Source organism: Lampetra fluviatilis, chromosome 19, assembly GCF_964198595.1.
Source record: "Lampetra fluviatilis chromosome 19, kcLamFluv1.1, whole genome shotgun sequence".
NCBI lineage: Eukaryota > Metazoa > Chordata > Hyperoartia > Petromyzontiformes > Petromyzontidae > Lampetra > Lampetra fluviatilis.
Genome location: NC_136293.1, coordinates 4,115,327 through 4,127,800, shown reverse-complemented (window position 1 = coordinate 4,127,800; position 12,474 = coordinate 4,115,327). Strand labels below are relative to the sequence as shown.

Sequence of the window (12,474 nt, the reverse complement as noted above, 5' to 3'; positions counted from 1 at the left end):
CTTAGATTTGAGGAACAAGTTTAGATGAACTTACCCAGTTAGGTAACATTCATCATTACAAAGAGGGCTCTCCATTTAATTGCTATTATATAAGCTAATTTATGTGACAATTAAACAAACTACGGATGCATATTGTGCAAAAAAAATATCTGGGCTAACTAAAAACAAGCACAACCTAGGGTCATCACACTCACGACTGGGATCGTGAATTTCTAGTTTGGATCGTAAAGAGGATATATGAGGCTGGAGTCAAGCAGAGGGCCGCCTGTGACGGCAGGGCGTGCGGCGTTGGCGCGCGCACCTGTCGAACGAGTGGAACTGCATGGGCAGCATGAAGCGCGGCTCCACCACCTCGCTGCTGGGCGCCGGCTCCGCGGGTCCCACCAGCTCCCCGGTCGGCGCCGCCACCAGGCTGCGCAGGATGTCCTTCACGCTGACGCCCTTCCCCTGCGGAGGGCCGCCCGCCGGCATCCCGCCGCCCGGCGCAGCGCCCGCGCCGACGGTCACCTGCGGCGCGGCGACGGCGGCCTGCTGCGCGAGCCCCTGGGCGCCGTGCTGGAAGCCGGGGGCGTACACGGGCCCGCTGCCCGTGCCGTTGCTGGTGGCCTCGTCGGCGCAGGGCGCGGGGGGCGGCCGCCTCACCTCCCCCGAGAGGCTGCACAGCAGCTGGCTGACGGCGTCGGAGCCGGCCGACGTGGCCGCCGCGCCGCCGCTCGTCGCCACGGCGCCGTTGCCGCCGTTTCCTCCGCCGCCGTGTCCGCCGCCGCCGTGTCCGCCGCCGCCGTTGTTGTTGTTGTTGCCGGAGTCCGGCTGCTCGGGGGAGGTGAGCAGGCTGGGCGCGCTGCCCGGTTGATCGTCGCCGATGCCCGAGTCCGTGCGCGGAATGCACAGCTCCGGCCGGGACTCGGCGGCGGGGGACGTGACGTCCCTGCTGCCTCCGCTGCTGCTGCCTGTGATCTCTCGCAGGGCACCGGCATCTAGCAGAGTCGCGCGGACGTGCAGAGTCACGTTGACGCGCGTTTTAACTCGGACGAATGTAGTCACGCGGACATACAAATCCAGGTGTGAAGGCAACTCAGATGAAGCAAATGTGTTCATGAGTCCATCTGTGTCGCCCCTTGAGTGTTATCACCTCATTTCGTGTGGGTTTTCTCCGGATACTCTGGTCTTCTCCCATACAAAGCAAAACACTTCTTAAATAGAAATTACCAAACATTCCAATGTAACATCTGCTTCAAAAAAGCCTCGACTCAGGGAGGCTATGCCGGATAAAGAGACTATATTATTAAGACAAGGGTCCCCTTATAGCTTATATACATAAGGTCACAAAAATGCACTCGCTACAATAGCACCAAGCTGGATTAAGTGCTGTTGGCATCAACATGCTCATGTCAGCACGACACAGATAGTAGATGTTGTGGCCAGCGCCACTCCTAACAGCAGCCTCTCCTGCGATGGTGATGATACCACACAAGGCACTCATGTTAAGCACAGCTGACCTAGTTGAAGCCAATGCTTCAACTAGGTCAGCTGAAATATTAATGTTGTCTAGCATATCCGGGGGCATGTTTTAATTTTGGATTTTTGAGGCTTTGAGGGCCACGATGTTTACTCAGTTCTGACAATAAATCACAGTTTTTAATGGCCACTTCACATCAGAACATGTACTTTGATAATGCACCACAAAGGGGGATTCAACTGATCAAAATCACACACTAGCTATGTGGCACGAGTACTAAATTACTAACCACCCTGCAGCATAACCTCAATGCCTAAAATAAATATCCTTGTTTAAGTGAGTGTATATACGTATGTTGAACTTCTTTCGCACCGTACGTAGCCAACCATGCTAATCGGATGTGCTCGTTTAAATGAGACGCCCTCACCCGGGCAAAACATCTTAGCGTGTGATGCTTTTGAGCGAGATGCCCTCGGTTCACGCGAGTTGCCCTCGTGCGTGTGCGCACACGAGAAGAGATGCACTTGCTGACATGGGGGAGCCACGGAGCGCATGGGACGAGGACGCGGGGAGGCCGGTACCTGCGCTGGAGGGGGAGTTGAGGTCGGGTCGCGTGCCCTTGCTGCGCTGGCTGTCGCGTCGGCCCATCTCGCGCTGCGGTTCCAGGATGTCACGGTACTTCGACACCATGAGCACAGAGATGAAGTAGACAACAGCCAGCGCCAGGAACTGGGCCTGCTTGCTGTCCTCCTGCAAGCGTCGCAACAAGAACCAGACGGCACGTTCGCCACTTGCAGCTCGCGTCTCGTGAGCGCGGCACGTTGAGCGGAGACCGCGCGGCTGGGATCACCCTAGAGCCAGACCGAGTCAAGTGGCCTTCCGTTCTGACCCGCCTCGAACTCAACACGTCCACCCCATTGTGTTCCGCTGCTCCCCACGGCCGAGTGTTTCATGCCAGGAAGGTTCAGTTTCACTAGATGCAACATCTTGGACAATCTGAACAACATTCCACGAAGGAAAGTGATGCCACTCATACAATGTCACATTCCTCTGTTTTCCCACCAACAGTGGTGTTACATGGCATTGAGTAACGTCCATTTTGTTAGCCCAATGACACACACATATATATATAGAACATAACGAAAATGATGCAAAAGTATGAATGTCATTTTTTTCGAACAATCCGAAATCAGAATGTATTTTTAATCCGATAAACGCATCCGTACTATTGTACTGCATCAGAACTCTTCAGATCACAGCTCTTCAGGTAAGCACGCACATACCCACGCCCCGCCACTAGGTGGCACTCAACACTGACAAATCTGCATCTTCACAACTTGCAAGATGCAGATGGTGGCGCTTTAATTCGATAACATATAACACGTTTTATTACACGTCTATGTCACTGCAGACGCAACCCCCTTGTATCATTAGTTGTGTATGATTACAGAAACGTCCAACAGTATATCTTCTCGATCTGGAAGGGGCATTATGGCATGATATGGAACATATCATTCAATACAACATGCCACGCCTGTAAAAATGCAGTGATGCTGCGTGTGCATGTAACGAGTGCCTGGAGAGAGATTTTAACACTGGCAGTGCGTGCGGTCACGTAGCACAAGCTTGTATCACGACCAGTATACCAGCTGCGAACCATAAATGCAAGGTCAAAGAGTTGTACAGAATGATCCATTGTAGGGTTTCCACCTGTCTGGGTTTGACTTGCAGAGTTTGGGAATTGGCAACTAAAGTGTTCGGGTGGCAGGAATTCATTTGTACCGAGATATGGTACCGGTCTTGTGTTAAACTTTATTACATTGTGTGTGTTGTATGCATGTATGGGGGGGGTCAACATATTACACGTAAAAAACGCATTTCTAAAGAAATGAGTTCAATGTGTAGCGCACTGCACAATTTTGTTTTTATAATAGACCTAGGCTGACTGAGGAATATGTTCTGGGTTTACTCTTTGGAAAAGGTGACTCACCACATTGGAATGCGCCTTGTGGCTTCAACGGTCACGTGTGCCAATTGGTGCCGGTCGTGAATACAATTGAACCGGATTCGATAATGATCAATTCCGTGACTTTGGGATTGATAATGAACTCTGAAACCGATTATAGGTGTATTGATGAACCAGTGCATAACGCAAAAATAATCAGTTCTGTAAACCTGATGGGCGTTACAATTATTACACGATCATTTTTGGGCTCGCTCTTATCCTCAATGGAGACTTGGATTGTGCCCCGTAGCCCAAACGGTCAGTCCACTCCAGCTATGAAGTTAACAAAGTATGTTTTAACATTTTTTGGTTATATATATAAAAAAAACTACTTATATTATGAATATCTTCTCCATGGAATGTTTGGACTTTTCCATGTAAAATTACAAACACCGGTATATTGCCATTCATTCTCCCAAAAGGTGACATTCTCAAACCCATTTATTCAACGTGGCGTATGCAGAGTTTACATACAGCATCGCGTCACCAGAAGACATGGCATTTTCTTGTACAATTCAACAAGTTCCTCCTCGTGCTTGAACCCCGCAATACTGTACAGGTCAGAACCATCATTTCCATACAAACAGTGCTAGAAATGGGCCGACGTGCACTTGGCAGAACACCAAATGTGTACACCGGCACTTTTCACAACGACTCCTGCTCCTACTCTACACGATGCTTCCACAGGGCAGTGAACACGGGCCCACACGCTCAATTCGGTTTGCACGATGAATACGTCTCACACCAAGACTTGTGCATTTATATTGCAACCACTGTATACAAACAGCCTCCAAAAATACCAGTCCACAGCAGTTCATCAGCGTGCACACAAAGCTTCTCTTTAGACCAGAACAAATCTGCACGGGGACTCAAATTATTTAATGCAATTCCCCCCTGATATTTATTCCCTTCATTCACTGACTAAATTACATTTGCTTTGTAGCTGCTGCCGAATAAAAAAAAGTGTCCAGATTAATTTAAATACAAATACTATTGCCAACTTAATTACACTTCCAAAAAAAAACAAGTTAATATGGCAGCTCCAGTCGCTGCTCACATTGTTAATTGTTTCAGGCTTTCGCTGAAGTAAAAGAATGCGAAAGATAATTGACTCATAAGAGTGCACTTTCTGAATGACTCTTCAATTAATTCCCGTCATGCGACTCTCACTGAATACTGGCAACGCATCTGAAAATTAACCTGGGTGGCACTGTGTAGCTTCAGAGCTAGACTTGCAATTGAAAGGTTGAGATTTTCAATCCCAGTCAATAATTTGCGTGGCCGAGTGGATTTTTCTCCAGGTCCTCTGGTTTTTCCCACCACATTTAGAGTCAACATGTATTTTGCTTATTTGGCTGCTATACATTTCCACGTGATAAGCCACTTCGTTGAGCTAGCATTTGTGGCCAAGTCGCTTATGAAAAATAGCTATACAGTTCAGTGGGCATTACCTGATAAATTAAAATAGTTACATTTTAAGTGATATTTGTTCGTGAATCAAGTGGTCATTTGAATGGTTAGTGAAAGATGGTGATGGTTTGGGGAGGCCTTCATCCAGCAATGGATAGATCATGCCTGACGAGGAATTATAACTGCTGCCAAAGGTTTTATGAAGCTACATTTCTACACACGTAATAACGTTTTTATATTTTCTAATTAACAAAAACAACTTGTCGTGAGGAGCTAGCCATCTGCAGTTCAACAAAATCAGGCTTCGTGATGCACATGTGGTGATCAATACTGGTCCCAAGTGGCCTTAACATCTCAAACACTGCGCAGTACAGCCACAAAACAGAGTTTCCCTGCTGAAAGACACAATAACATCGCTGAATAGTGTAGTAGAGGTTTAAGGATTGTTGCCGCAATGGTGAGATATTAACTACCTCGCCTGCTATACAGGAGGTCGTGGGTTCGATCCTGACCCTGACACGTTTATACTTGGAGTTTGCATGTTCTCCCCATGGTTGCATGGATTTTTCTCCGGGTCCTATGGTTTTTCCCTCCACATTTATAAATATGCGTTTTTAGTGTTTGGCTGCTATACATATCCACATGATAAGCCATTTTGTTGATCGATCATTTGTGAAAAAGTTGCTTCTGAAAAGAGCTATATAGCTCAGTGGGCCTTACCTGGTAAAATGATAAATAGTTTGTTGAATAGTATATCGTTTTTTTACATCTAACCATAATAATCATAATATCACCTTTTAACTCACAGAGTATTCGCTTATTCTCGAAGAACTTGGAGGCGCAAGAAACCACAAACAAGCGGGAAGGCAGCCAGGCGGTGAGTCTGCACCAACAATTACCTAAGATCTGTGGTTCTCTACATATTAAGATGCTTTCAGCCAATTAATGACTCTTTATACATGTGGGCGGGAACTGGAGCACATGCAGAAAACCAGCGCATGCGAGGGGACAGGACTCCATCCCATCTGATGGAATGGGTGGGCACGGCAACTCAATGCCCATAGGCAGTGAGTTTCACACCATTTTTGCGTAACTACATAGCCTGGATTATATATAAAATCTGATTTTGAATACAACTCATCCGACCTACAGTTCCATGGAATCAATCAGAACCAGTCACTCAATCCTGCCCAGTATAGTCCGGATCATATTTTACAAAGAGGACAATATTTGTTTTGTTACATTATATATCTAAGTGAATGTGACATGCTGCACTCTGAAGCCAATATGAATGATACAAATACAAATTCTTAATCTAATAAATGTAAAACAATACTAAAGCTTATTGTATAACATACTGTACATAACGCATAACAACAAAATATGTATACAACGTCATGTGATCAATCAATTTTGATTGTAGCCAGAACCAACATTTCACATGTCACTTTAACATGTAGGTCACACGTGTCGGGGATCGTGCAATTTCCGCTTGTGACCCAATATGACGGTACATCCCGACTGAATACTGAGTGTCATGTTATCCAATTTGGGGTCTAAACACTGAGGGCGATGCCTGTCTTCATGACACCCCCCCTCCCCTCCCATCGCCGCACATCCAACAACCCAAGGCCATAATTATAATATAATTATAATATATAATATTGAAATATGCTCAAAATGTCCCCCCCCAATATATTGCTATAAAATATATTTATGTTTATATGATTGTGTCTAGATTTGAAGCTTTCGTGACTGCAATGATTCATATTCTCAGGTTTTTTCGGTAAAGTCACGTAGGTAAAACATTAAAAGTAATGAAAGTAAAATAAAACAAAACAAAAATAAAAATAAAATTCACGACGTTTCGGAGGCAACACAAGTCTCCGTCATCAGGTGGGACCGTCACAGCCAGATTAGCTGCATCAACCTTGATGCAGCTAACATTAAAAGTAACTTTCATTACTTTTAATGTTTTACCTACGTGACTTTACCGAAAAAACCTGAGAATATATATGATTGTGGTTATGGTTGTACTTTATTAATCACTAATCTCTGCCATTACATACAATGAAACAAGAAAAGGTAAAAAAAAGAAAAAAACAGAGCAATGTAATACAATACACTATTAGACATTATTGTAAAAAATAAATAAAAAGTCCATCCTATGTGTTAATTAATTTTTAAATATTTTAGGCAGGAAATTTGTTTTCAAATGTAGATTTTTTTCTGGGGGGGGGGGGGGGGGGACCTCGTGAAAGATTTGGTCCTCCCCAATGTTAACTCCATGGCTACGGCCTTGCAACAACCCCTCTGCTGAACACGGCTCCATAGAAAAAAAAAACCCATTGCTATCTCACACCGACTTTGAAGCTCAGTTGATCGCATTGCAGCACAGCCGTCCGTCTATCAGGCAGAACAGCATTTTGGATCACAAAGGCGGCGTGCAAAATTTTGGGTGAGCAGCAAGCGGCGGCAATCTGCTCGGAGTTAGTTGACCGACTGCTTTCCAATGTTCCAAGGCCTTTCGGGCTTCGGTGTCCCATTACCCAAATCCATAAATCTAATGCGCCAGCCTGTCAACATTGCTTTTTTATAGGCCGCTCTCCTGCTAGAGCTGCAAATTAAAATTTAACGACAACTTTTATGCAAAACTGCATAAAATTTCTTTTTTTTATCGTTTGTTTTACTTTGCAGACAGTAATAGTGAAGTTTGCAAAAAAACTATTCATAAAACTGAATGATAAACTATGAATGATTTAGCATTGTTGAGCAGCTAAAAGGCGCTATATAAAATCTAAATAGAATAGAATTTAAACACTATTTATGGAAATGCAAAGTCAATCAAAATTTGAAAGGATTAGTGGCTTTATAAAGAAAGGACAATCAGCACTGCATAGATTATCGCTAGTTCCGGGAATGATGTTAGTCTTTGAAGAAAACTTAATCACACCGTACTGTTGACATTTCTTATAGATCACAGTTAAATTAAATTCCATATTGCCCTAATAATAATTTGTATCCATATTACAAGTGGAAGCGGTATTTAGACCACGGAGAAATCTACGTCATATATTATGGCCTACTCCCACAATATATGCAATTTACAGGTGCTGTGAATGATAACTGTTTATTAATGTTTATAAAATTACGTCTCTAAAACGATAAGTCAAAAGTGTCTTCCCACGCAGGAGAGTGTTGGGGTGGCACTCACAGACAGCCTTATGCGAATAGTAAACTTACAAATTGGTAAAGTCCTAACTATAACGGCGGCAGTAAGTGGCTGAACACTGTTTGACGTCATCAGATTGGAGATGTGTCTTACAGACCTCTGTTATTTTTTATTAACACTAGCAAAGAACATATGAGAGCCTGCCTTGAGAAGTGAAAAGTGCCTAATAGTATTCTCAAGTGTTTGGATTGTTTGGTTGTTTGATGCTCATCCATTAAGCACGTGATCATATACAGTGATGAACTTCAAAAGTGCCTCCCTGCTCAAAATAGAATTGAGGCCGTTCTATTAAACAATTTAAATTATTACTAATTTGGATTCCTGCAGTCACGAAAGCTTCAAATCACAATTGAATTTGTTTTTTGCAGGTAAGGCCCAGTGAGCTGTATAGCTCTTTTTCCGAAGCGACCTGGCCACAAATGATAGCTCAACGAAGTGGATTATCACGTGGAAATGTACAGCAGCCAAATACTCGCATCGCATGTTTCTAAATGTGAAGGGAAAAACCGGAGGGCCCGGAGCAAAATATACGAGACCAAGGGGGGAACATGCAAATTCCAAATATACAGCAGACGTCAGGGTCGGGATCCAACCCACGCCCCCTGTATACCTGGCGAGGTAATTAACGGGAGATGGTCCCTGGTTGGCATGACTTATGTTAATTGCACGAAAAAAAGTAATCTGCAATCGTCACAAACAGTCAAAACTTCAACTCTGGAAAAGCTGAGTGCTTTTTGAACATCAGTGTCCATAAATGATTTAATTGCAAGATTTAGTTATTGAGATAAACGATTAAGTAATAGTAGGTGTTTACCCTTTTAAACTGGTACAAAACTGACACCTTTATACAAGGCATCATGTTTGCAATAACCACAACACATGGAGTCAAAAATGCAAACAAAAAGAAGCAACTCTGATAATGATAATAATATGCACTGTCCTTGAAGTTGATTGGTCCACACCCGAGACGGCTTTCTTTATAGCCTAGTCCCCATTGGTGTTGGACCAGATGACACCAGAAGGTGTACAACTCAAACACAGTGCAATATCAGAGTATTGAGAGCTCGGGGTAAGCATTTACACTGCCATAAAGGTGTCAGTTTTGTACCAGTTTAAAAGGGTAAAAACATACTACTATATTTTGCCACTGGTAAAAGAGGTCTCATAGTATAAACGATAATTTTTTTTTTAACCCACACCACTTAACGGCACAAAAAACACAGTGCGTTCATTGTGCCCCATTTCTAGAATGCTATGGTTAGTAGGGTATCCAGTGTGTACTGTATGTTGAACTTCCTTTGCACCGTACACAGCCAACCGTGCTAATCGGAGATTGTGGGTGAAGGACAACAACTAAACACACAAAGACAGTTCTAAACAAGTCAGTTTTCACTCGAGATGATTTCAAATTGCATAGATTTCCAGTAGCTTCCTAACATCGGAAGGAAGCGCGTTCCAGACGGCTGCAAAAGCGCTCTGGGCCTAGAAAATTAAGCATAATTTGTCATTCATTCTGTCGCGGATTCATTTTATCCTGTTGCAGCACATATCTAAAAGCGCGCGGTGGTGCAGTTACCCGTAAAGCGACATGGTCCAGTTCACAGTACGGCTGCGATCTTGTAGACACTGAGGCCTGACAGCTGGCGAGGGGGGCTCTGTTGTAGTGAGAATGAATGCATTTTATATCGAATTACGTTCCCTAATTATGTTGGCAAACGTTATGGTTAACGTAAATAGCAGCAGCGTATAGCTGAGGACATGTTGGTGGTGTATATGTCATAAGTATATCCGTGTTCATGTAAAATGTGTTTTTTTAATGATAGCCCTCATGAGTTTCAAGTTAAAAACTAAAACGTATTCTTCACAAAGGCATCTCAAATACACTATTGTTTAATGAATTATTACGCGAGAATGTTGATTCAAAATTTGTATAACATAAATCCTTTTTGCATCAAAGATGATTCCCAGTTTGCATTGACTTACCAATTACTATATTGACGAAGCAACTGGTGAATACACTACAGATAATTATATATATATGTATAGGACATAACGGAATTCTAACCAGGGTGGTCCATTGACAATGGCACCCAATACAAATGGGATCAGAGGGACACTTAATCTTAGTCCACTCTTCCCCTCTTTAGCATCATCATCATTATTATTTACATTCCACAAATAGCAAATTAGCGTTCGGACAAGAGGGATTTTAATTTTGGAGCTTTCGTGACTGCAGGAATTATTCTTTGGTTCTTTCGGTTAAGTCACGTCTAAAAATAAAATAATAAATTAAAATAATAGCGACGTTTCGATTGCAACACAAGCAATCATCATCAGGCATAAAAGAAATAGATTTTTATTGCTATTTCTTTTATGCCTGATGATGATTGCTTGTGTTGCAATCGAAACGTCGCTATTATTTTAATTTATTATTTTATTTTTAGACGTGACTTAACCGAAAGAACCAAAGAAGAACAAGAGGGATTGGTTCCCATCCGATCGGAGTGGCGCGTTTTGGCTGCGCCGAACGTGCCAAGCCCGGGGGCTGCATATTGAGAAGCACAATCTGTGCCGATCTTGGGTGTCGTAATGCTACGATGGAGTAATCGAAAAGTCTGTGGCCTGAGTAAGAAAGCCTCGACTGGCCTTGATGAAACTGTTAATACTTTTATAGCCAGTCTCCTTGAAGCGAAATGCTCTCCCCGTCTCTCTGTTTCAAGGCTTCAGTCCCCGTTTGAAAAAGAAAAAAAACTAAAACTCTATTCACAGCACGAGTAACTTTATTGTCGATATAAAAATGATTTCCCCACAAGCGATTGTTCAAAGTGGAAAATTCCAGATAACGCTGAAGTTTTTCAGATTTCTCCATTTTACAGTCAACACACGCACATGCACGGTGATTCATGTACATGTAAAATAAAAGAGAGTTCATAAACTGCTTTGAAAATTCCATAATCTCTAAAAGTAAAGCATTTTCGGTGGCTGGGTGGCCGAGTGGCTCAAAGGTGAAAGCGCCAAGCAGGTAACAAATGCTCATATCCCGGCCTCAAATCTGGACAGCCATCTATGATTAAACCAGGTTCTTAACTGTGTAGTAAGTTGGTTATCTAAGCTTGGTCACAACTGACTGCACAGACAAACACCACCATTATGTTAAATTTGGGTTTGCACTTCAGTAAGCTAAAGTCTAGCTTTTGAAATTAATATTCGTTTTATGGTCACATGGCAAACAATCACATGGTAGGTGAGAAGTGCTGCCCCTGAGTGATAAGGAGTCACGCGAAGATTTTTCAGAAGCAGTTCTGTGATATCTCCTTCTGCAGTTTGTTCTCTGTTATGAGGGGTGATGCATTACTCCGAATGGATTCTTCATCTGAAGACGTGCCACAGACAAAACGAACTGGGAATAGTACACTTATAACCGACATTTACCTTTGTTGTTGTGTCCAACTACATTCTTCACCTCCCTCGCCAGCCCATTTCAATGCCTGGCTACATAATTTCCAATCACACTCGGCTTGCGCTGGCCGCCACGTGCCGCGACGGACGAGTGCATGCCAAACAGAGAGTGCCTCCCACTGTGTTGCCGTGTGTGCCGCCCGCAGCGCGCTGCCCTACCACATCACGGAAGACGACGGCACGCAGACGGCCAATATCGACATCCTGCAGCAATCGGTCCGTGTCCTTCACCGGGGAGATGCAGCTGCTCTCCACTGGGCTCTGCAGAACGACACGACGAGTCACGGCGCACAGCGGTGCACACCGATGTCACTTGGCCAGCGGCACTCCCTGCCATCTCCCTGCCCCTGTTTTCGGGTCCAGGCTTACGTATGCGTGTATGCATGTTGAACTTCTTTCGCACCTTACGTAGCCAACCGTGGTAATCGGAGGTGCGGTGTAAGGACAACAAGCTAAACACAAAAAACATTTCTACAGAACGAGTTTTCAATCTAGATTTCACAGTGCATAGCTCCAGTGGCTTCCTAATATCGTCGAACATCTGAAAGTGAGCAAAGAGTGACGGCATTTGTTCGATGGCTCGCCAAAAGCCGCTGTGAGGATTACATCTTTCCTCTTCTCCTATAAATGACTGTCTGTCTCTTAACACGTACATCTTTCCCAGCCAATATTATGATTCATAATGGATTTGTTTTGGTTAGGCCACAAGTAACGATCTGGCAGAATTTGTGTGGTCATGAGTTTGTGTGGTCAATACTCTTTGGTTATTTCCCACCTGATGACGGACGATTGTGTTGCGCCCGAAACGTCGTGATTTATTTTATTTTATACCTACGTGACTTTACCGAAAGAACCAAAGAGTGTGGATTCCTGCAGTCACAAAAGCTTCAAATCAAGATTGTGTGGTCA

The 12,474-nt window shown here is 43.8% G+C and overlaps 1 protein-coding gene across 1 annotated transcript in view; it reads right to left on the bottom strand.

Moving 5' to 3' along the window:
- LOC144937554 (neurobeachin-like) overlaps positions 1-12,474 on the bottom strand; it is a 525,952-nt gene that overhangs the window by 81,555 nt on the left and 431,923 nt on the right. Inside the window, exons 28-30 of the mRNA XM_078864832.1 lie at positions 11,725-11,826; positions 2,041-2,209; positions 302-977 (exon numbers count right to left, since the gene is read on the bottom strand). Of these exons, the coding sequence (XP_078720958.1) occupies positions 302-977; positions 2,041-2,209; positions 11,725-11,826 (947 nt within the window). The remainder of the gene's footprint in view (positions 1-301; positions 978-2,040; positions 2,210-11,724; positions 11,827-12,474) is intronic.